The sequence below is a fragment of the Mustelus asterias genome, chromosome 8 (genome assembly GCF_964213995.1).
Source record: "Mustelus asterias chromosome 8, sMusAst1.hap1.1, whole genome shotgun sequence".
Lineage (NCBI taxonomy): Eukaryota > Metazoa > Chordata > Chondrichthyes > Carcharhiniformes > Triakidae > Mustelus > Mustelus asterias.
The window spans coordinates 10,311,614-10,339,136 of NC_135808.1; the positions used below are offsets into that span (position 1 = coordinate 10,311,614).

The 27,523-nt window shown below is 43.2% G+C and overlaps 1 protein-coding gene across 1 annotated transcript in view; it reads right to left on the reverse strand.

Annotated features, from left to right (window-relative positions):
• The window catches only part of LOC144497644 (uncharacterized), a 169,006-nt gene that overhangs the window by 26,075 nt on the left and 115,408 nt on the right, over window positions 1-27,523 (reverse strand). The window contains exons 2-3 of the mRNA XM_078219086.1: window positions 12,603-12,729; window positions 8,622-10,003 (exon numbers count right to left, since the gene is read on the reverse strand). Of these exons, the coding sequence (XP_078075212.1) occupies window positions 8,622-10,003; window positions 12,603-12,604 (1,384 nt within the window). The 5' untranslated portion in view covers window positions 12,605-12,729. The remainder of the gene's footprint in view (window positions 1-8,621; window positions 10,004-12,602; window positions 12,730-27,523) is intronic.

Here is a 27,523-nt window from a genome sequence, read left to right on the forward strand (position 1 = left end):
AAGACAGGTAGAAAAGGTGGCGAGGCATTTGGGATACATGCCTTTATTAACTGAGGCACTGAATACAAGAGCAGAAAGGTTATGATGGAACTGTATAAAATGCTGGTTCGTACTCTGTGCAGTTCTGGTCGCCACACTATAGGAAGGATGTGATTGCACTAGAGTGGGTGCAGAGGAGCTTCACTAGGGTGCTGCCTGGGATGAAGCATTTGACTATGAAGAGAAGTTGGGGTTGTTTTCCTTAGAGCAGAGAAAGCTGAGGGGGGACCTGACAGAGGTGAACAAAATTCTGAGAGGCAGGGATAGGGTGGACAGGAAGGAACATTTCCCCTTAGCAGAGGGGAAACCAGAGGGCATGATTTAAATTAAGGAGCAGGAGGTTCATAGGAGATGTGAGGACAAAGCTTTTCACCCAGAGGGTGGTGGGTATCTGAAACTCTCTGGCAGGGTGGTAGAGCGGGAACCCTCATAACATTTAAGAAATATTCAAATGAGCACTTGAAATGTCATAACCTACAAGATTATTTGATGGCCAGCATGGACATAATCATAGAATCCCTACAGTGCAGGGGGCGGCCATTTGGCCCAGAGTCTGCGCCAACCACAATCCCACCCAGGCCCTATTCCCGTAATCCCACATATTGATGCCGTTAATCCCCTGATACTAGGGTCAATTTACCATGGCCAATCCACCTAACCCGCACAACTATAGAGTGTGGGAGGAAACTGGAGCACCCGGAGGAAACCCACGCAGACACTGGGAGAACATGCAAACTCCATACAGTGACCCGAGGCCGGAATTGAACCCGGGTCCCTGGCGCTGTGAGACAGCAGTGCTAACCACTGTGCCACCGGGCTGAAAGACCTCTTTCCGTCCTGTAAAGCTCTATGACTTTAAGTTGGGCCAGATGGCTCATTTCTGTGCTGTGTATTCTAAATAAATACAGAAGAAGTGACATAAAATCCTCCTGCCCTCATACAGTATGCCCCCCCGCCCCGAAGATAACAGAAACCTGTGGGCAAAGGAAATTTCCCATAATTTGGTCTTCTAGTAATCATCAGGACATGGGAGTGGAAAGCGTCCTGGCTAATGCTGGAATTTAGGGGAGATTCCCTTGGCATACCGGATCAATTGGCCTCAGCGATTACTGGGCCGAGAAGATGGGGCAGGGAAAGAGTACACACCTTCAAGAGACCTATGTGTCGGCCCATCCATTCAACACCACATCAAGACCTTGCCAAAGGTAAAATCAGAGATTTAGAATCGATGAGAGCGGAGGAGGTTCCCGCGTTTTGACCTTCAGATTGTTGCTTTCAGAATAACTTCCAACCTGCAAATTCAGAAGCATGAAACTAAAGAGAAAGTTTCTGGGGAATGCCTTTTGTGACCTCAGGATGTCTCCCAAAATGTTTTACAGCCAAAAAGATACTTCTGAAGTGAAGCCACTTTGTAATGCAGGAGATGTGCGGCCACTAATTTATGCACAGCAAGCTCCCACAACCAGTAATCTGATAACGACCAGATCATCTGTGTTTGGTGATTTTGATTGGAGAATAAATCTTGGCCCCAGGATACCAGGGAGAACATTCCTTCTCTTGGTTGAAGTGGTGCCGTTGGGAACTTTAGTAGTTCCCAAGAAGGGAGACTGGGCCTCGGTTTAATATCTCATCTGCAACAAAGCAAGATATTGGAACAGGAGTGGATAATATGGGTCCAGTGAGTCATGGCTGATCAACTCCACTTACCTGCCTGCTCCCCACACCCCTTCATTCCCTGAGGCATTAAAAATCTGCCCACCCCAGCCTTTAATGTATTCCAAAATTGGGGATTCACAGCCCCCTGGGGTAGGGAATTTTGAACATTCACAACCTTTTGGGTGAAGTGATTTCTCCTCATCTCAGTCCTAAATGACTGGCTGCTTATCCTCAGACTATGTCTTTTCCCCAGTCAGGGGAAACAACCCTCCCTGTGGCCACCCTATCTAGTCCCTTCAGAACTTTGTGTTTAAAGGAGATAAGCCCAATTTATTCAGTCTCTCATCATGGGACACCCCCTCCTCCCAGGGACCTACATAATGAACAATCATTGCACCCTTTCCAATGCAAACATATCCATTCTAAAATGTGGAGACCAAAGCCGCACACACTACTCCAGATGTGGTCTCACCAAAACCCTGTTCCACTGTAGCAAGACTTCCTTACTTTTGTACTCCTTACAATACGGGCCAACATGTCATTTGCCTTCCCAATTGCTTGCTGTGACTGCATGTTAATTTGCTGCACCTGCATGCTAACTTTCTGTATTCTTGTATGAACATGGCTAAATCTCATGACATCACCAATCACAAGTTCTATGCCTTTTTAAAAATATTCTAATTTTCTATTCTTATAAGTGGATAATGTCACGCTTTTCCTGCATTATATTGCATCTGCCATTGTGCTGCCTGCTTCTTTAACCTGTCCGTATCGCCTTGCAGCCTGTGTCCTCCCCACAGCTTACCTTCCCATCTAGCTTTGCATCATCTGCAAACTTAGACATGTTACTCTCTATCTCCTCACCTATGTCACTAACAGATATTGCAAACAGCTGGAAGATGGCACCCTCCAACCATGCAGCACTCCCCCATTACTGCATTGGAACGTCAGTCCAGTTTCGGTGTTCTGGTCCCGAGTGCTAAATTATACCCATGACCTTCTGAGTCCCAACACGAGGAGCACTGGCTGGAAACTAAATAGGAGACTGAATTTCTGAACAGGTCCCAGTTAAATGTTACATTCACTGCAGATTGGCACCTGGCAAACCGCTGTATTTGCACACCATTTTGACAAATGTGTAAGGACATAAAACAAAAAAATACCCCAAATACTCACAGAAAGCAAATAACCTCAGATTGTTAGCAGTTTGTTGGCCACAAGATTAACTTCAGAACAGGGTGATACTCCACAGGCAAAGCACTTGAATGTTAAGAGTGAAGGATCGGGGAGAGGTGTTGGAAATGTGACAAAATTCTCGGTGTTCGACAACACTGCCCTAAGGCTCTGCATTTTCATCCCACCTCCTCTCATCCGCTGGCAAACCTGTAACATTCCAGCCGTCTGCCAGAGATTTTGAATTTTTCACCCCACCCCAGCAAGATTGGTGGTGGGCAGTGGGTGCAGTGAGGGATATTTATGAGGGTTCGCGAAAGTTTCCCCCTGGGGACAAGTGAACGGGATCCTCCCTTCCTCCAAATAGACAGACCTGTCAGTTCTAATGTTTTATTTTATTTTCCCCTTTCTGGGGAAATGCCATTGTGCAGGACTGAAATCAGGAGTTCATTTGTAGAATTGCATCATGCAGAGGAAGGCCATTTGGCCCATCATGCTGCCTATACTGGCTCTTTATAAAAGATATTAGTCAGTGATTGGGTGGGGGGGGGGGGGGGGAGGGGGGGGAGGGGGGGGGGGGAAGGTGGGGCAAAATTACTCCGTTCCATCATCCGTCACTGTTCTCACAATTGTGTGTCAGCTTGAGCTGAGTTAGTTGCACCCTCACCTGTGAATGGCAAGGCTTTCAGGTTCAAATGCCACTTCGAAACCTTGGACATGTCGGTATCTCGGCGAACACTCCAGTGCAAGACCACAGGGGGGTGGGGGTGGGTGGGAGGAGGCAGCGTGCTGCACTGTCAGAAGTGCCATCTTTCGGCTGAGATGTTAAAATAAGGCTGAGGTGGATGTCAAAGATCCAATGGCGTTATTTCATAGAACATGGGAGTTCTCCGTGACATCTTGGTCATTGCTGATCCCTCAAAAACAAGTTCCCAAGAACAGATTTATCTGGTTAACATCACGTTACTGTGTGTGTGTGTGTGTGTGTGTGTGTGTGTGTGGGGCTTTGGGCTGGGGGGGGGGGGGCGGGTGGTTTGCCATGAGCACATTAGCTGCTGCCATATCTCTTACAACAGTGACTACTTTGGCTGTGAAGCCCTTCAAGATGCCCACTGGTCATGAAAAACACCAGATCTATCCAAGCCTTAGTTTCCCTGTCTAAGTTACCAATAAACTATGGTATGTTTTATAACGTGAATTCCAAAACAGCATTCTTAGCAAATAATTTAATATTTCGACCACACTGTGACCACATGCTGCCGAGGGGAGTCAGAGTAAACTGATCAAGAGGAATCAGCAGATTAGTGAGCTGAAGGGAGACACACTGGTACAATCGTAACCTAACCCTAATTCCCAGTCAGTTGGAATACTGACATTTCACCCGATCCTGTGGATTTTTTTTTAGAAGAATGAGGGGTGTTCGTGCTGCGATACATAGGATTCTCAAGGGTTTTGAAAGGGTAAATGCTAAGAAGTTGCTTCCGGTTGTGGAGAGTCTAGGACCAGACAACATCATTTCAGAATAAGGGGTCGCCCATTTAAGTCACAGATGAGGTGGAATTTCTTCTCTCAGAGGATAGTGAATGTGTGGAATTCTTTACCGCAGAGGGCTGTGGAGGCTGGGTCATTCAGTATATTCAAGGCTGAGACAGACAGATTTTTGATCAGTAAGGGAATTGAGGAGTATGGTGATAAAGCAGGAGAGTGGAGTTGAGTATTATCACATCAGATCAGTCACAATCGCGTTGAATGGCGGAGCAGACTCGATGGGCCTAAATACCTACTTCTGCTCCTGTATCTTATGTCTTATGGTCTCTTTCCCTGAACCCCCACCCCACCCCACCAACCCTTCCCCCAATGACCTCTTCAGGAATGTCTTCAAAGCATCCCAGAAGAGATTAAACATCCCCCCGAATCATGGGAGTCCCTGGCTTACGGGTAAACAAAAATGGAGAAGGTGCATTTGGGCAGGCATTGCAGGACTTCGCCGGGAGCAAAGTCGAGGCATTGGAGAGAGGCCACAAACCTCCCGATCACCTCATCGACCCAACTTTCCAAGCTCCATCCGGCAGAGCCTATGTATCGCACATACTACTCACCATTTCACCCCAGGTTCCACTGAACCAGAGAGGATGCGTGTCATCCTCATTCCTCAGTATCCTTCCCATAGAATCACATAGGGCAGGAGGAGGCTGTTCAGCCTATCCTGTCTGTGCCGGCTCTTTTAAAAGAGGGAAAGTTAGTCCCACTCAACCAGTCCAGTTCCCAAGGCCCTACTGCAGACCCTGATATCGATGAGGGGGAATAGATAAAGTAACTACACACTGTGGATTAGGAACATTGACTGGAGAAACCAGGTGTAACATTTACAACCCTGGAAATAAGTGAGAGATTGGAGAATCTGGCTTCACTCCACAGCCTCAGGATGTTTGACATGGTGACCAAAATTCCCCTGGAAATGTCTTGATTTGGGAGTCATCAGGAAGGAGTTGGATTGATAATCTTTGGGGGTGGGGGGGGGGGGGTAATGTGGGATATAGAGCAAGACTTGACTCTTTCAATGCCCGCCTCGCTGGCCTTCCAGCCACCAAGCTCCATACACTTCAAACTTGCACCACATTCACCCATCAACCTGTGCTCACTGACTTACATCAGCTCCCAGTCTAGAAAGGTGCAAATTCTCACTCTTACTCTCAAATCCCTTCCTGCCCTCAAGCCCCCTCTCTGTCCGTCATCTCCTCCAGCTCCACAAGTGCCGACAATTCCTTACGTGGCTCTGTGTCGTGTTTTCTTTGAGTAATTCTCTTATGAAGTGGAATTTCACTGCATCAAAGGCGATATATAAATGCAAGCTGTCATTGAGGTTGAAGGGTGAAAGTGATTCCAGAGTCCGTGATGGTGGGTTAAAAGCTAATTACTGCAGATGCTGGAATCTGAAACAAAAACAGAAAATGCTGGAAAATCCCAGCAGGTCTGACAGCATCTGTGGGGAGAGAATAGAGCCAACGTTTCCAGTCTAGAAGACCCTTCGTCAGAGCTGGTCTGTGATGGTGAGAACTGCTGGGGTGGGTGGGGGAGCATTCAGGACCCACAGCGGAGGGCAGCACAGTGGTTAACACTGCTGCCTCACAACGCCTGGGACTCTGGTTCGATTCCCGGCTTGGGTCACTGTCTGTGGGGAGTTTGCACATTCTCATGTCTGCATGGGTTTCCTCCGGGTGCTCCAACTCCTCCCACACTCCAAAGATGTGCGGGTTAGGTCGATTGGCCATGCTAAATTGTCCCTTAGTGTCAGGGGGACCAGCTAGGGAAAATATGTGGGGTTATTGGGATAGGGCCTGGGTGGGTTTGGTGCAGACTCGATCAGCCGAATGACCTTCTTCTGCACTGTCAGGATTCTATGACTAATCAAGGCACATGGCACAAGTGTTGGATTGAATGCACCCATTCCACATTGAATCTGTGTTGGCGCTCACGGCAAGGCTGTCAAGCCAAATGCTTCAGAGAAATTCGACATTTACAGGGCTTCCTGACACAGGCTTGAAGCCACGCCAGTGTACACAGCGGGTACCCTCATGCGAACCCGAAAGACACAGTTAATACTAAAATCTTTCGACTGAGGCCTCCATTCACCGACAGCCCTCTGGGAGTTAACGGTGGAAGCAACTGGCTGAAGTGCCACCTCTGACTCAAAATTCAGCCTGGCTTTTAGTCGGAGGGCCCTGGACTTCACAAAATAACCTGCAAGCTTAATGCATTTAACTGGCGCCCGTGCTGATAGGGAACAATTGGTGCTATTTGAACGATACTGGTGACTGTGAAATGATACATGTGGACGGTGTGGTGGTGGCGATAGGGGATGGGGGAAATGAGGGGATGGGGTGGTGGGGGAGCGTTACCTGGATTTCACATTGTTCAAACGCTGAATCCCCATCGAAGTGGTACTGCTGTTTTGGGCCAGCTGCTCTGAACTGTGGAGAAAGCAGCCTTGTGACTGCGAGCGAGAGCAAACATTAAGTTGTGGAGCAGGGAGACACGGGGGTGAGGCATCTCCCACTACTCAAACTGCACGGGGGTGAAATCTGTTGGAAGACATTGGTTAGCACTGCCACCTCACAACGCCAGCGACCCAGGTTCAATTCCCGGCTCAGGTCACTGTCTGTGCGGAGTCTGTACCTTCGCCCCGTGTTTGCGTGGGTTTCCTCCGGGTGCTCCCACAATCCTAAAATGTGCAGGTTAGGTGAATTGGCCATGCTAAGTTGCCCTTTAGTGTCCAAAGATGTGTAGGCTAGATTGATCAGCTATGGAAAATATGCGGTGTTATGGGGATAGCGCGAGGGGAGAGGTCCTGGGTAAGACGCTCTGTCAGAGAGTTGGTGCAGATTCGATGGGCCAAATGGCCTCTTTCTGCACAGTTGGGATTCTATGATTCTATTCGATGATTCTATGAAGATGACAAAAAAAGCTCCTTACTGCTTTCGCTTGTTAACACTGGAGCGAGTCAAACTTTTTCCTGACTGAGCCAGGTACTGAAAGGGTTGCTGGTGACTTTGGCAGGATGGGAAGTCAGCGGTGCACTCGCTGCAATTTCCAGTTAGCCATCAACGCTACCTGCCGATGGCACAACCTCCAGAGACCCACCCGCCCAATGTATCTTCCTGCTACCGGGAAGACTCCAACGTGAAATATATTTTGCCGAGAGAGAGAAAGAGCAAGCGAGAGAGATTTGGGTAGCTATTTGACCTCCTGTTACCCTATCAATCCAGAAAAGCCTACAGGGATTCCCTCCATTGCAGCATCTAGCGATGTCGCTCTCAGTTATTCCCAGGACCTTTTTTCGCTTTTACTCAGGAGTGCGATTGGAAAAGGGGATCACTTTGCCAATTTCCAGAGGTGGCTCCTTAAATTTGGCATCTCCCTATTTGAACCCCAGTCTCTGTGTCACAAATTGCAACAACTTGCATTTCTATAGCACCTTTAACATGTGTCTTCATAGAAGCGTCACCAAACAATCATCGAATCCCTACAGTGCAGGAGGCAGCCATTTGGCCCATTGAGTCTGCACCGACCACAATCCCACCCAGGCCCTATCCCCGCTGCCCCATGTATTTACCCTGCTAATCCCCTGTCACTAAGGGACAATTTAGCATGGCCAATCCACCTAACTAGCACGTCCCTGGAGCGTGGGAGAAAACCCGAGCGCCCGGACAAAACCCACGCAGACACGGGGAGAATGCACAAACCTCACACAGACAGTGACCCGAGGCCAGGAATCGAACCCGTGCCCCTGGCACTGTGAGGCACTACTGTTAACCACTGTGCCATCGTGCCACCCACAATATTTGACACTGAGCCACGTATATGGATATTGCTTAGAATATGCCACCCAGTGCTTGCTCTCAGTGGAAGTTAAAACGAGCCTGTAGACAAGTGTGGGCTCCCATGGCTGACCCATTCTTCGTCTCCAGCTAGCCCAATGAAACAGGGTTTGCGATGCCCAGCCTCAATCATGTGTGGCGGAATTGGTTGGAGCGCCGGTCAGCCGCCCGCTGATCGATCGATCGATCCTGAGATGCTGAATCGACCAATCTTGGCTCCCTCTGGACGTACGACAAACATGTACATGAGGTTAGCTTATACAGAATAATGTACAGTACAGGAAGGAAGAAAAGGAATGGAGATTGTGAAGGGACCGCTCGACCAGTCTGTCTCCCCACCTCCCCAACACTGACTCGCTCGCTCTCCGTCTCCTCAGTTGGTGCCAGGGTTGACAGTGGTTGCCCGCTGCAGTTTCTCACAGGCTGTCTTATGCCGCAGGAAGCTGTCGCGCCACATGAACTTCTTGCTGCAGACGTGGCACTCGAAGGGTTTAAGGCCTGTGTGGATCTTCATGTGTTCCACCAGGTGATGCTTCATCTTGAACTTCTTGTTGCAGATGGTGCAGCCGAACGGCCGAAGGTTGAGGTGCATGTTGATGTGCCGGTCCCGCTGGCTCTTGTGGGTGAAGCTCTTGCCGCAGTGGCATGCGAACATCTTGACGCCGGCGCCCGGGCTGCCCACCGTGGCCTGCACCGCTCCGTGGTGGGTGGTGTCGCCCTGAGGCCGGTAGACTGCCAGCTGGCCGCCCTGGACCTGGCACGGGTAGCCCCGCAGGCTCTCGTCCAGGGGCTCGTAGGCAAAGTCCTCAGAGGAGCCGCAGTAGTCGATCTGGTCTTCGAAGGTGTGTTCCTCGGGGCCCAGCAGTTCCGGGCCAGCCAGGGTGCACACATCGCTGATGCTGAGCGCCTGAGGCCCGCCGCGCCGGCAGCCCACTGTCTTCACAAAGTGCTGCTCGTCCTCCTCACACGTCAGCACCAGGTCCTCCTCCGGCTTCTCCTTCTTGACATAGACCCAGCGCTTGTGGGGCACAATGCTGGGCTGGATGTAAGCCGGCCGGTGGTACAGACTGTCCGGGAGGCCCCCTTCGGCTGGTTCCCCGCCCACCAGCTCCCCCTGGTTACTGGTGACCTTGTGCTCCACCTCCTTGCCTTTGCCAGCTGCCTCCTCCTCCTCCTCGTCATCCTCCTCCGCCTCCTCCTCGTCCTCTTCCTCCTCGGTGCCCATCTTTGCCGGCGCCGCTTCCTCGCTCTCAGGCCGGGCCTCGCCTGCCTCCCGGGGGCTGAAGTAGTTGCTGCTGCTGGGTGACTGGTTGTCGGTGGTGCGGCAGGCCCGCTGGCCACTGGGGGCCGGGGTGGGCGGTGGCTGGCACTCCCTCAGCAGCTCGGTGCACTTGTCCACCACGTGCCACATCTGCAGGAAGCTGCCCACCGTCAGGTAGCTGACGATGTCCGCCGGCAGCACGGCCAGCCGGCCGGCGTAGCAGGAGGCCAGGATGCTCTCAAAGGCCCGGGAGTCCATCACGGCGGGCAGCACCAGGCGGCTGGTGTTGCGGAAGAGCACCTGGTCATGGAAGTAGGGCGAAGAGGCCGCCAGCACCGCCCGGTGGGCCTTGAAGACTTTGCCCTGCACATGGATGGAGATGTCACAGAACTTGCCTTCCATCCTCTGCTGGTTCAGGCTCTCCAGGAGACGGCTGCTGAAGTTGGGGAAGTCCACATACAGCACGGTGCTCCCTGTATCCATGGCTGCTTCACTCCTGGTTAACAGAGGATAAGGGTGGAAGGGAATGGGGTGGGGAGGAAAACAGAGGAAAGAAAGATAGTGAATGGGAGCATCAGAAACGTCTGGTGGGGTGGGGGCTGCCATGTTTAACTGGTGGAATCCCCAAGACTGATGTATCAAATTGGAGATCAGGACGGGTGTAAAAGCCAGCAGCCCATCTCATCCTGTCAGCTCTCCGAGGGTCGGATTGGGATAAATTAACGTCCCCCCGCCCCTGCATGTCCTCCACTATTCTATTAGGCCAAGGCAAATGTATATCTCAAGTCCAAACCTTCGCTCCACACCCACCAATAACTCTACCCAACAAACTCTTATCAATGTCAGACTGGAAAGCTCTAATCAACACCCCCATCCCTCTTCCCTCAATTCTTTCAGGGGAGAGTTTCCATCCCCCCACTGCGCTTCGTGACATCACTATCACAAGGCTGAGTTTCTAACTTTAAGGTGAATGCTCATTTTGTCTGTGTTCTGAACACCCTTCAGGACTTTGTTCTGGGGCGTCACGGTGGGTGGGGGTGACACAGTGGCTAGCACTGCTGCCTCACAGCGCCAGGGATCTAGGTTCAAATCCGGCCTCAGGTGACTGTCTGCATGTTCTCCCTGTGTATGCATGGCTAGGTGGTAAATGCGCAGGGTTACGGGAAGAGGGCTAGTCTGGGTAAGATGCAATTATGGAGACTCGGTGCAGATTCTATGGCCCCTTTCTGTACTGTAGGGATTCTATGGTTCCCTCTACCAGCTATGTTACCTCTTACCCACCTGTTTGTTGTGCTATGCAGTCCATTTAAGATTGTGCGTTGTTTAATGTACAAGGGCAGCAGGCTTCTTATTAAACTGGTCTTAAGATGTTTGCCTGCAGAGGCAGCCTCAGTATAGTAAAAGGTAAAGTTACCATCATCCCACATGACCATAGGCTGCTCTCCCCTTTGCGGGGGGTGGGAGCTGACTGGTGGTGATTTAACCTTAGGATCACCACACCTCGGGCGAGGGGCAAGGGTGAGAAGGCCGGGCCTTCGTGAATAACCTCAGCCAGTGCGGAAATCAAACCCATGCTGTTGGGGTCATGAACCAGCCGTCCAGCCAACTGAGCTAAACTGATCCCAAAACATGGCCTCAAGGCACAGTCACATGATTATGGAAAGCCAGATGCGTCAACCAGACTGGTTACATTTCAAAACCCAAACATCCCCATTTTCATCTCTAAAAAAAATACAAACATCCCCCTTTTCCTAGTAAACAAAGGACACATTTGCATGTACGATCCTGTGTGACTGAACGTTACCCAAGTTACCCACTGTTCTAATGCAGCAGCAACTGCTTGTTCTCCTACTCCTGACACCATGTTGCATGTACAAGGACAGCAGACTTTCATCAGTGTCTTGTTTCAGTGAGAGTCCTGACTGAAATGCCTGCTTCCAGAGGCAGCCTCATGGAGTAGTCACACAACTACAGAAACCCAGATGTGTCAATCAGAGGGGTTACATTTCAAAAGCCAAACACGTGCATCTTAAGGGACTGCTGCTTGTGTGAGACCTTTTGTCCCCTGCTTGCCACAACCTCGCAGCTTAGAAGGGGTGGCTGCACAAATAGTTTCTCTGTATCTACCGTCAGGTCCCTTTATCACTTTAAACATCTCCATTTGATAACCCTTTATGTTCGTTCTTGGGATGTGGGCATTGCTGGCTAGGCCAGCATTTATTGCCCATCCCTGATTGCTTTTGAGGGGACAGCTAAGTGTCAACCACATTGCTGTGGCTCTGGAGTCACATGTGGGCCAGACCAGGTAAGGATGGTGATTTCTTTCCCTAAAGGACATTAGTGAACCAGATGGGTTTTTCCGACAATCGACAATGGTTTCAGGGTCATCAGTAGATTCTTAATTCCAGATATCTTTTATTGAATTCAAATTCCACCAACAACTGTGGCGGGATTCGAACGTGCATTAGCCTGGATCTCTGGATTACTAGTCACGATGCCACCACCTCCCCTTATTATATAATAACAGGTTACATGTGTGACTATCATTTCCACTCAAAACTATTTTGAGTTTGGCTGTTGGCCTCAGCAATGGGAACTCAGAACACGAGAACACTTTCAACTAGGTGCAGTTACCAGGCTTGGTAACTGAAAAGGCAAAAGAGTAACATGGTGGCACAGTGGTTAGCACTGTTGCTTCACAGCACCATGGACCCAGGTTCAATTCCAGCCTCGGGTGACTGTCTGTGTAGAGTTTGCACGTGCTTCCCGTGTCTGTGGGTTTCTTCCGGGTGATCCAGTTTCCTCTCTCACTCCAAAGATGTGTAGGTTAGGGAGATTGTCATTGCTAAATTGCACTTTAGTGTCCCAAGATGTGTAGGCTAGGTTGATAAACCATGGTAAATGTGTGGGATTACAGGTAGGGGAGAGGGCCTGGGTAAGATACACTGTTTGAGAGCTGGTGCAGACTCGATGGGCCAAATGGCCTCTTGTGCACAGTGGGGGTTCTATGATTCTATGATATTTTACAGGATTCTTCACAATGGGATGCAGCTTCATCCCACTACGATAAACTCTTAAAGAATAAAATAACTTGCATTTGTCAAACGCTTTTCAAGGTCTCAGGACATCCCAAACCACTTCCCAGCCACTGAAGTGCTTTATGAAGTGGAGTCCATGTTGTAATGCAGGAAACGTGGCAGCCATTTTGTGCACAGCAAGGTTCTACAAAACAGCAATAAGAGAATGATCAGAAAATCCACTCAGGGCAATGTTGGTTTGAGGGGTAAATATTGGTCAGGACACTGGGGAGAACCTTTCCTGCTGTGCAGGGACAATCCGAACTTTCTGAAACAGTTATCAACAAGAGGCTACTCACTCATCTGAACCCTCGATTAGATTCCAGTCTATAACTCACTCCCAGGTATCCACTACTCTATATATAAACCATCTGAAACCCTTGATTAGATTCCAATCTGTAACTCACTCCCAGGTATTCATTATTCTATATATAAACCATCTGAACCCCTCGATTAGATTCCAGTCTGTAACTCACTCCCAGGTATCCATTATTCTATCTATAAACCATCTGAACCCCTCGATTAGATTCCAGTCTATAACTCACTCCCAGGTATTCATTATTCCATATATAAACCATCTGAACCCCTTGATTAGATTCCAGTCTGTAACTCACTCCCAGGTATTCATTATTCCATATACAAACCATCTGAACCCCTCAATTAGATTCCAGTCTGTCTCAGAGTGGGCCAGTCACAGAATGTTGAACAAGTGTCTATGAAGCTGTGAACTTGGCTTTATCCATCATAACAGTATCAGAACTAGAACAGACACTGAAAGCACATGCAACATACATACACATACAAAGAGGTACAAATAAAAATACACACATAGACATCCGCACACCCACATGTACAGATAAATATACACTCAGTATATACATAACATTCAATTATATTGAAGCTTATTTATTAGTCACAAGTAGGCTTACATTAACACTGCAATGAAGTTACTGTGAAAATCCCCGAGACGCCACATGCTGGCACACTGAGGGAGAATTTAGCATGGCTAATGCATCCTAACCAGCACGTCTTTCGGACTTTGGGAGGAAACCCTCGCAGACACGGGGAGGACGTGCAGACTCCACACAGACAGTGACCCGAGCTGGGAATCGAACCCGGATCCCTGGTGCTGTGAGGCAGCAATGCTAACCACTGAGCCACCGTGCTGCCCCGGCAGACAAGTACAGATTCTCAACTTACACAAATGCATTCACTAATTATTATATACATAACACAGTCTACACTGGCTGGCTGGTTAACAGTGTGGCTGAGTGTCTTGGGCTACAAGAAGATATAGATGGAATGGTCAAATGGGCTGATAAGTGGCAGATGGAATTTAACCCTGAAAAACGTGAAGTGATACACTTTGGAAGGAGTAATTTGACAAGGAAGTATTCAATGAATGGTAGGACACTAGGAAGTCCTGTGGAACAAAGGGACCTTGGTGTGTTTGTCCACAGATCTGAAAGCGGAAGGACATGTTAGTGGGGCAGTGAAAGAGGCCTATGGTTCACTTGCCTTTATCAATCCAGGCATAAATTACAAAGTAAGAAGTTTAACAACACCAGGTTAAAGTCCAACAGGTTTATTTGGTAGCAAAAGCCACACAAGCTTTCGGAGCTCCAAGCCCCTTCTTCAGGTGAGTGGGAATTCTGTTCACAAACAGGGCTTATAAAGACACAGACTCAATTTACATGAATAATGGTTGGAATGCGAATACTTACAGCTAATCAAGTCTTTAAGATACAACCAACGTGAGTGGAGAGAGCATCAAGACAGGCTAAAAAGATGTGTATTGTCTCCAGACAAGACAGCCAGTGAAACTCTGCAGGTCCAGGCAAGCTGTGGGGGTTACAAATAGTGTGACATGAACCCAATATCCCGGTTGAGGCTGTCCTCGTGTGTGCGGAACTTGGCTATCAGTTTCTGCTCAGCGACTCTGCGCAGTCGTGAGTTGTGAATGCCGCCTTGGAGAACGCTTACCCGAATATCAGAGGCCGAATGCCCGTGACCGCTGAAGTGCTTCCCAACAGGAAGAGAACAGGCTTGCCTGGTGATTGTCGAGCGGTGTTCATTCATCCGTTGTCACAGCGTCTGCATAGTTTCCCCAATGTACCATGCCTCGGGACATCCTTTCCTGCAGCGTATCAGGTAGACAATTGGGCATTGGGACCCTGTGCGAGAACCTCTCCGGCTATGTCGAGGGCATCCTGAAACCCATTGTACAAAGAACCCCCAGCTTTTGTCGCGACACTACGGACTTCCTAGAGAAACTCGGCACACATGGAGCAGTTGAACCAGGAGCACTCCTCGTTACAATGGATGTCTCGGCACTCTACACCAGCATCTCCCATGACGATGGCATTGCTGCAACGGCCTCAGTGCTCAGCGCTGACAACTGCCAGTTTCCAGATGCAATTTTACAACTCATCCGCTTCATCCTGGACCACAATATCTTCATCTTCAACAACCAGTTCTTCATCCAGACACACGGAACAGCCATGGGGACCAAATTCACACCTCAATATGCCAACATCTTCATGTACAGGTTCGAACAAGACTTCTTCACCGCACGGGACATTCAACCGATGCTATACACTAGATACACCGATGACATTTTCTTCCTTTGGACTCATGGTGAACAATCACTGAAACAACTCTATGGTGACATCAACAAGTTCCATCCCACCATCAGACTCACCATGGACTACTCTCCAGAATCGGTTGCATTCTTGGACACACGCATCTCCATTAAGGATGGTCATCTCAGCACCTCACTGTACCGCAAGCCCACAGATAACCTCACGATGCTCCACTTCTCCAGCTTCCACCCTAAACACGTTAAAGAAGCCATCCCCTACGGACAAGCCCTCCATACACACAGGATCTGCTCGGATGAGGAGGATCGCAACAGACACCTCCAGACACTGAAAGATGCCCTCATAAGAACAGGATATAGCGCTCGACTCATTGATCAACAGTTCCAACGCGCCACAGCGAAAAACCGCACCGACCTCCTCAGAAGACAAACACGGGACACAGTGGACAGAGTACCCTTCGTCGTCCAGTACTTCCCCAGAGCGGAGAAGCTACGGCATCTCCTCCGGAGCCTTCAACATGTCATTGATGAAGACGAACATCTCGCCAAGGCCATCCCCACACCCCCACTTCTTGCCTTCAAACAACCGCACAACCTCAAACAGACCATTGTCTGCAGCAAACTACCCAGCCTTCAGGAGAACAGTGATCACGACACCACACAACCCTGCCACAGCAACCTCTGCAAGACGTGCTGGATCATCGACACAGATGCCATCATCTCACGTGAGAACACCATCCACCAGGTACACGGTACATACTCTTGCAACTCGGCCAACATTGTCTACCTGATACGCTGCAGGAAAGGATGTCCCGAGGCATGGTACATTGGGGAAACAATGCAGACGCTGCGACAACGGATGAATGAACACCGCTCGACAATCACCAGGCAAGACTGTTCTCTTCCTGTTGGGGAGCACTTCAGCGGTCACGGACATTCGGCCTCTGATATTCGGGTAAGCGTTCTCCAAGGCGGCCTTCACAACACACGACTGCGCAGAGTCGCTGAGCAGAAACTGATAGCCAAGTTCCGCACACACGAGGACAGCCTCAACCGGGATATTGGGTTCATGTCACACTATTTGTAACCCCCACAGCTTGCCTGGACCTGCAGAGTTTCACTGGCTGTCTTGTCTGGAGACAATACACATCTTTTTAGCCTGTCTTGATGCTCTCTCCACTCACGTTGGTTGTATCTTAAAGACTTGATTAGCTGTAAGTATTCGCATTCCAACCATTATTCATGTAAATTGAGTCTGTGTCTTTATATGCCCTGTTTGTGAACAGAATTCCCACTCACCTGAAGAAGGGGCTTGGAGCTCCGAAAGCTTGTGTGGCTTTTGCTACCAAATAAACCTGTTGGACTTTAACCTGGTGTTGTTAAACTTCTTACTGTGTTTACCCCAGTCCAACACCGGCATCTCCACATCATAAATTACAAAAGCAGGGAAGTCATGTTGAGAGTTGTGTAGAACTTTGTTGAGGCCACAGCTGGAGTACTGTGTGCAGTTCTGGTCGCCACATTAACGACAGGATGTAATCGCACTGGAGGGGTTGCAGAGGAGATTCACCAGGATGCTGCCTGGGATGAAGCATTTAAGTCATGAAGAGAGGTTGGGTTTGCTTGGGTTTTTTTCATTAGAGTAGAGAAGACTGAGAGGCAACCTGATCAAGGTGTACAAGATTATGGGGGACATGGAAAAAGTGGATAGGGAACAGCTGTTCCCCTTACTTGAAGGGTCAGTCACAAGGGGACATGGATTCAAGGTGAGGGGCAGACCCACATACACCCACATGCGATTATACACATACTAACACTGTCACTCTTACGCAAATATACACAAACACTCACGTCTAAATATATATCTACGTACATATCAACATTGATAAAATACACAAAGAGCAATACATACATATATACACATGAAATACATAGATATACAGAATACACACAATACCTGCACACATGCATATTTTTATACATATAAAATATATTATATCATATATGATATATTTTTATGAGAGAGATAGATATGTAGACATACACAGCAGTGTTAACCACTGTGCCACCATGCTGCCCATCTATGTGTGTATTCTCACACATACATATATTCACACACACATGCATATATATAGATATCTCTATATTATACACAGACATATCTAGATATATATGGGTGAGTATACATATACGGTGACAGTGGTTAGCACTACTGCCTCACAGTGCCAGAGACCCGCGTTCAATTCTGGCCTTGAGTCACTGTGCGGAGTTTGCATATTCTCCCCGTGTCTGCATGGGTTTCCTCCAGGTGCTCCAGTTTCCTCCCACACCGCAAAGATAATAGAAATCATAGAATTATCATAGAAACCCTACAGTACAGAAAGAGGCTATTCGGCCCATTGAGTCTGCACCGACCACAATCCCACCCAGGCCCTACCCCCATATCCCTACATATTTCCCACTAATCCCTCTAACCTACACATCTCAGGACACTAAGGGCAATTTTTAGCATAGCCGATCAACCTGACCCGCACATCTTTGGACTGTGGGAGGAAACCGGAGCACCCGGAGGAAACCCACGCAGACACGAGGAGAATGTGCAAACTCCACACAGACAGTGACCCAAGCCGGGAATCGAACCCAGGTCCCTGGAGCTGTGAAGCAGCAGTGCTAACCACTGTGCTACCATGCCGCCCTAGGTAGGTTAGGTGGATTTGTCATGCTAAATTGCCCCTTAGTGTCCCAAGATGTGTAAGTTAGGTGGATTGGCCATGCTAAATGTGCGGGGTAATGGAGATAGGGTGGGCTTGGGTAAGATGCAATTTTGGAGAATGGGTGCAGACTCAATGGGTCAAATGGCCATTTGTGCACTGCAGGGATTCTGTGGATTCTATACACACAGAGATATCTAGATGTATGTACACACTAGAGATATCTAAATATAATGTATACACTAGAGATTTCTATATATGAATACTTTTCATAGTAACTTCATGTAAGTCTACTTGTGACACTAATAAATAAACTTTAAACACGCAGAGACATCTATATATAATGCGCATCCAGAGATATCTATATGGATACACACAGGGATACACAGGGATATCTAGATAATGTGTGTGCAGAGATATCTATATGGATACACACAGGGATATCTATATATAATGCGTATACAGAGATATCTATATGGATTCATACAGGGATATCTATATATAATGTGTATACAGAGATATCTATATGTATATACACACAGGGATATCTATATATAATGTGTATACAGAGATATCTATATGTATATACACACAGGGATATCTATATATAATGTGTACACAAATATATATATATGTATATATATATATATACACACACACACGGAAATCTAGATATAATCTGTATACAGAGATATCTATATAGAAACACAGAGATATCTATATATAACGTGTATACAGAGATATCTATATACACAGGGATATCTATATATAATGTGTATACAGAGATATCTATACGTATATACACACAGGGATATCTATATATAATGTGTACACAGATGTCTACATGGGTACATACAGGGATATCTAGATGTGTGTATACAAAGATATATATATATATATATACACACACACACGGAAATCTAGATATAATCTGTATACAGAGATATCTATATAGAAACACACAGATCTATATATAACGTGTATACAGAGATATCTATATACACAGGGATATCTATGTATAATGTGTATACAGAGATATCTATATACACAGCGATATCTATATATAATGTACACACTAGAGATATCTATCTGTACTGTATATACTAGAGATTTCTATGTATGCATATTTTTCATAGTAACTTCATGTAAGCCTACTTGTGACACTAATATGGTCGGCATGGTGGCACACTGCTACCTCACAGCGCCAGGGACCCGGGTTCAATTCCCAGCTTAAGTCACTGTCTGTGTGGAGTCTGCACATTCTCCGTGTCTGCATAGGTTTCCTCCGGGTGCTCCGGTTTCCTCCCACAGTCAAAAGATGTGCGCATTGACCATGATAAATTGACCCTTAGTGTCTCAGGGGATAAACAAGGTAAAGAGGTGGGGTGGCCCAGATGGGGCCTGGGGTGAGATTGTTGTCGGTGCAGGCTTGATGGGCCGAATAGACTCCTTCTGCACTGTAGGGTTTCTACAATTCTATGATAAATAACCTATAAACTCACATATCTAAATACAACACACATGCGTGCCCGTGCACACACACATGCACACACGACTGGGGTAAGTAAGCACAGTAAGAAGTCTCACAACACCAGGTTAGATTGGTAGCACGAGCTTTCGGAGTGTCGCTCCTTCTTCAGGTGAGTGTAGAAGACAGAGCGATACTCTGAAAGCTTGTGCTACCAAATAAACTTGTTGGACTTCAACCTGGTGTTGTGAGACTTCTTACTGTATATGAATACACACAGGGATATCCATACATAATGCACAGAGGTATCTACATATATATATATAAAACATACACAGATATCTATATATAATATACATACATATATAATGTATACACAGACATCTATAGGTATAATGTTTACATACAGATATCTAAATATATAATACATATAGATGTCAAAACATCTGATGCATATGTACGTATCGGAATTATGCCTACACACATCTCGATATAATGTATATACGCAATTATATAGCGTATGCACATGGCATATATAAATAAAATGTATACACATATCTATATATATCCTTATAATGCATATATACACATAGGGCCCGATTTTACCATTGGGTCGAGTGTGAGGCCATTAATGCGATCTGCGCCCACTTCCGTGCAGATGGCCACTTTACCGAGGCTGCGATCCAATTTGCGCCCGAAACGGGCGCAATGGCGATTTAAATGCATTTGCATGCATTTAAATTGAATTAATGAACTGCCCACACAACTTTATCAGCATTTCCCCCTGTACCAGCGTGTTCACCAGCCCGGAATCGCACCGAAATGGACATGCTGAATAAAAGTCTGTTTCGGGCGCTCCAGCTGCTGAAAAGGTAAGTTCAGAGCTTCCAACGGCTCTCTGACTCAGATCGGTGGCGGTGGTTTGGGGGGGGGGGGGGAGAGAGGCGGGTCAGATGTACCTCTGTGGGGAGGGGAGGAAGGTCAGATCATTCTCTGGGTGGAGGGGTGCAGTGAGGCCAGGTCATTTTCCGGGGGGTGGGGGGGGGGGGGGGGGGGTGGAGGGAGTGAGGCCAGATCATTCACTGGGGGGGAGGGGGTGGGTGAGACCAGATCATTCTCTGGGGGGATATTTATATCTATATCACAGAGCTGGGGTGGGGGAACGATCGCTCACTGGTGGCGGGGGGGGGGGGGGGGGGAGATGGCTCTATGGTGGAGGGGACGGGGGCCCGCTGCCACTCTGCGGGCGATCGATGGCAGGGGAAGGAGACAGAGGGTCGTGATCGGTCTGGGTAGTGGGGGGTGGGGGGACAGTGATGTCTGCGGGGGCCATTGCTCCCGCTTTTCGCTTCCAGCAGTGGTGTGACAGGGGCGCACTTCTTCAACTTTTTTTCTAACTGTGCATGCGCAGTTCAGAGCTCCGATCGCTTCAGGTGCACGAAGCCACGCCCACAGTGCAATTCACACCCCCGATTCTTTTTGAGGCGAAGTGCGTATGGGGGCGCTTGAAAGCAGATTTCCAAGTCGAATCTGAATTGTGCACAGATTCAACACTTAAAATAAAAATGGTAAAAACAGGCCCACAGTGCACATATATGTGTGTGTGTATAATGTATACACATATAATGCATATAGATATCTATATATAATGTATACAGATATCTACACAAATGTATATAGATATCTATATATAATGTATATGCACGTGTATCTACTGTGAGATATAAATATATATATATATACACACATCGACATATAATGTGTATATAGAGATAACTATACAAATTATTATGCATATACAGTGCATAGCTACAAATTTACATACACTGTATATGCATAATATACAGATACAGATCTCTAAAGCATATTCACAGAGATCTATATTTAGAATGTATATATGAACACAAAGATGTAAAATGTATATTACACAGAGCTGTGTATCCAATTTATACATCTATATCACAGAGCTGTTTATCTATATTTATATCTATATCTCAGAGCTCTTTATCTATATTTATATCTATATCACACAGAGCTGTTTATCTATATTTATATCTATATCACAGAGAGCTGTTTATCTATATTTATATCAATATCATACACAGCTGTTTATCTATATTTATATCTATTTCACACACAGCTGTTTATCTATATTTATATCTGTATCACACAGAGCAGTTTATCTATATTTAGATCAATATCACACAACTGTTTATCTATATTTATATCTATATCACACACAGAGCTGTTTATCTATATTTATATCTATATCACACAGAGCTGTTTATCTATATTTATATCTATAGAACACAGAGCTGTTTATCTATATTTATATCTGTATCACACAGAGCAGTTTATCTATATTTAGATCTGTATCACACAGCTGTTTATCTATATTTATATCTATATCACACAGAGCTGTTTACCTATATTTATATCTATATCACACAGAGCTGTTTATCTATATTTATATTGATATCACACAGAGCTGTGTATCTATATTTATATCTATATTACACAGAGCAGTTTATCTATATTTATATCTATATCACACACAGCTGTTTATCTATACATATATCTGTATCACACACAGAGCTGTGTATCTATATTCATATCAAAATCTCACATGGCTGTTTATCTATATTTATATCACAGAGCTGTTTATCTGTATTTATATCTATATCACACAGAACTGTTATCGATATTTATATCTGTATCACACAGAGCTGTTCATCTATATTTATATCTATATTACACAGAGCTGTGTATCTATACTTGTATCTATATCACAGAGCTGTTTATCTATATTTATATCTATATCACAGAGCGGTTTATCTATATTTATATCTATATCACACAGAGCTGTTTACCTATATTTATATCTATATCACACAGAGCTGTTTATCTATATTTATATCTATATCACACAGAGCTGTTTATCTATATTTATATCTATATCACACAGAGCTGTTTATCTATATTTATATCTATATCAAACAGAGCTGTTTACCTATATTTATATCTATATCACACACAGAGCTGTTTATCTATATTTATATCAATATCACAGAGCTGTTTATCTATATTTATATCTATATCACACAGAGCTGTTTATCGACATTTATATCTATATCACACAGAGCTGTTTATCTATATTTATATCTATATCAAACAGAGCTGTTTACCTATATTTATATCGATATCACACACAGAGCTGTTTATCTATATTTATATCTATATCACACAGAGCTGTTTACCTATATTTATATCGATATCACACACAGAGCTGTTTATCTATATTTATATCTATATCACAGAGCGGTTTATCTATATTTATATCTATATCACACAGAGCTGTTTACCTATATTTATATCTATATCACACAGAGCTGTTTATCTATATTTATATCTATATCACACAGAGCTGTTTATCTATATTTATATCTATATCACACAGAGCTGTTTATCTATATTTATATCTATATCACACAGAGCTGTTTATCTATATTTATATCAATATCAAACAGAGCTGTTTACCTATATTTATATCTATATCACACACAGAGCTGTTTATCTATATTTATATCTATATCACACAGAGCTGTTTATCTATATTTATATCAATATCACACAGAGCTGGTTATCTATATTTATATCTATATCACACACAGCAGTTTATCGATATTCATATCTATATTACACAGCTGTTTATCTATATTTATATCTATATCACACACACAGCGGTTTATCTATATTGATATCTATATCACACACAGAGCTGTTTATCTATATTTATATCTATATTACACAGAGCTGTGTATCTATACTTATATCTATATCACACAGAGCTGTTTATCTATATTTATATCTATATCACAGAGCTGTTTATCTATATTGATATCTATATCACACAGAGCTGTTTATCTATATTTATATCTATAAAACACAGCTGTTTATCTATATGTATATCTATATCACACAGAGCTGTATTTCTATATTTATATCTATATCAGAGCTGTTTATGTATATTTATTTCTGTATCACAGAGCTGTTTATCTATATTTATATCTATATCACACAAAGAGCTGTTTATCTATATTAATATCTGTATCACAGAGCTGTTTATCTCTATTGATATCTATATCACAGAGATGTTTATCTATATTTATATCCATATTACACACAGCTGTTTATCTATATCACACAGAGCTGTTTATCCATATTTAAATCTAAATCCCACAGAGCTGTTTATCTATATTAATATCTATATCACAGAGCTGTTTATCTATATTGATATCTATATATCACACAGAGCTGTTTATCTATATTGATATCTATACCACACACAGAGCTGGCTATCTATATATATATCTATATCACAGAGCCGATTGTCTGTATTTATATCAAAATCTCACGCAGAGCTGTTGATCTATATTCATATCTATATTACACACAGCTGATTATCTATATTTATATCTAAGTCACACACAGAGCTGTTTATCTATATTTATATCACAGAGCTGTTTATCTATATTGATATCTATATCACACAGAAATGTGTATCGATAATTATATCTGTATCACACACACAGCTGTTTATCTATATTTATATCTATATCACAGAGCTGTTTATCTATATTTATATCTATATCACACACAGAGCTGGCTATCTATATATATATCTATATCACAGAGCCGATTGTCTGTATTTATATCAAAATCTCACGCAGAGCTGTTGATCTATATTCATATCTATATTACACACAGCTGATTATCTATATTTATATCTAAGTCACACACAGAGCTGTTTATCTATATTTATATCACAGAGCTGTTTATCTATATTGATATCTATATCACACAGAAATGTGTATCGATAATTATATCTGTATCACACACAGCTGTTTATCTATATTCATATCTATATCACACACACAGCTGTTTATCTATATTTATATCTATATCACAAAAGAGCTGTTTATCTATCTTAATATCTATATCACACACAGCTGTTTATCTATATTTATATCCATAACACACAGTGCTGTTTATCTAGATTTATATCTATATTACACACAGCTGTTTATCTCTATCACACAGAGCTGTTTATCTATATTTATATCTGTATGAAACACAGCTGTTTATCTATATCACACAGAGCTGTTTATCTCCATTTAAATTTATATCACACACAGAGCTGTTTTTCTATATTTATATCTATATCACACACAGCTGTTTGTCTATATTTATATCTATATCACACAGAGCTGTTTATCTATATTTAAATCTATATCACACACAGAGCTGTTTTTCTATATTTATATCTATATCACACACAGCTGTTTGTCTATATTTATATCTATATCACACACAGAGCAGTTTATCTATATTTATATCTATATCTCAGAGCTGTTTATCTATATTTATATCTATATCGCACAGAGCTGTTTACCTATATTTATATCTATATCACACAGAGCTGTTTATCTATATTTATATTGATATCACACAGAGCTGTGTATCTATATTTATATCTATATTACACAGAGCAGTTTATCTATATTTATATCTATATCACACACAGCTGTTTGTCTATATTTATATCTATATCACACACAGAGCAGTTTATCTATATTTATATCTATATCACAGAGCTGTTTATATTTATATCTATATCACACAGAGCTCTTTATCTATATTTAGATCAATATCACACAACTGTTTATCTATATTTATATCTATATCACACACAGAGCTGTTTATCTATATTTATATCTATATCACACAGAGCTGTTTATCTATATTTATATCTATATCACACACAGCTGTTTGTCTATATTTATATCTATATCACACACAGAGCAGTTTATCTATATTTATATCTATATCTCAGAGCTGTTTATCTATATTTATATCTATATCGCACAGAGCTGTTTACCTATATTTATATCTATATCACACAGAGCTGTTTATCTATATTTATATTGATATCACACAGAGCTGTGTATCTATATTTATATCTATATTACACAGAGCAGTTTATCTATATTTATATCTATATCACACACAGCTGTTTATCTATACATATATCTGTATCACACACAGAGCTGTGTATCTATATTCATATCAAAATCTCACATGGCTGTTTATCTATATTTATATCACAGAGCTGTTTATCTGTATTTATATCTATATCACACAGAACTGTTATCGATATTTATATCTGTATCACACAGCTGTTCATCTATATTTATATCTATATTACACAGAGCTGTGTATCTATACTTATATCTATATCACAGAGCTGTCTATCTATATTTATATCTATATCACAGAGCTGTTTATCTATATTGATATCTATATCACACAGAGCTGTTTATCTATATTTATATCTATAGAACACAGCTGTTTATCTATATGTATATCTATATCACACAGAGCTGTATTTCTATATTTATATCTATATCAGAGCTGTTTATGTATATTTATTTCTGTATCACAGAGCTGTTTATCTATATTTATATCTATATCACACAAAGAGCTGTTTATCTATATTAATATCTGTATCACAGAGCTGTTTATCTATATTGATATCTATATCACAGATGTTTATCTATATTTATATCCGTATTACACACAGCTGTTTATCTATATCACACAGAGCTGTTTATCCATATTTAAATCTAAATCACACAGAGCTGTTTATCTCTATTTATATCTATATCACACACAGAGCTGTTTATCTATATTAATATCTATATCACAGAGCTGTTTATCTATATTGATATCTATATCACACACAGAGCTGTCTATCTATATATATATCTATATCACAGAGCCGATTGTCTGTATTTATATCAATATCTCACGCAGAGCTGTTGATCTACATTCATATCTATATTACACACAGCTGATTATCTATATTTATATCTAAGTCACACACAGAGCTGTTGATCTATATTTATATCACAGAGCTGTTTATCTATATTGATATCTATATCACACAGAAATGTGTATCGATAATTATATCTATATCACACACACAGCTGTTTATCTATATTTATATCTATATCACAGAGCTGTTTATCTATATTTATATCTATATCACACAGCACTGTGTATCGATAATTATATCTATATCACACAGAGCTGTTTATCTATATTCATATCTATATCACACACACAGCTGTTTATCTATATTTATATCTATATCACAAGAGAGCTGTTTATCTATATTAATATCTATATCACACACACAGCTGTTTATCTATATTTATATCTATAACACACACAGTGCTGTTTATCTAGATTTATATCTATATTACACACAGCTGTTTATCTATATCACACAGAGCTGTTTATCTATATTTATATCTGTATGAAACACAGCTGTTTATCTATATCACACAGAGCTGTTTATCTACATTTAAATTTATATCACACACAGAGCTGTTTTTCTATATTTATATCTATATCACACACAGCTGTTTGTCTATATTTATATCTATATCACACAGAGCTGTTTATCTATATTGATATCTATATCACACACACACAGCTGTTCATCTATATTTATATCAATATCACACAGAGCTGGTTATCTATATTTATATCTATATCACACAGAGCTGTTTATCTATATTTATATCGATATCACACACAGAGCTGTTTATCTATATTTATATCAATATCACACAGAGCTGTTTATCTATATTTATATCTATTTCACACAGAGCTGTTTATCTATATTTATATCTATATCACACACACAGCTGTTCATCTATATTTCTATCAATATCACACAGAGCTGGTTATCTATATTTATATCGATATCACACACAGAGCTGTTTATCTATATTTATATCTATATCACAGAGCGGTTTATCTATATTTATATCTATATCACACAGAGCTGTTTACCTATATTTATATCTATATCACACAGAGCTGTTTATCTATATTTATATCTATATCACACAGAGCTGTTTACCTATATTTATATCTATATCACACACAGAGCTGTTTATCTATATTTATATCTATATCACACAGAGCTGTTTATCTATATTTATATCAATATCACACAGAGCTGGTTATCTATATTTATATCTCTATCACACACAGCAGTTTATCTATATTCATATCTATATTACACAGCTGT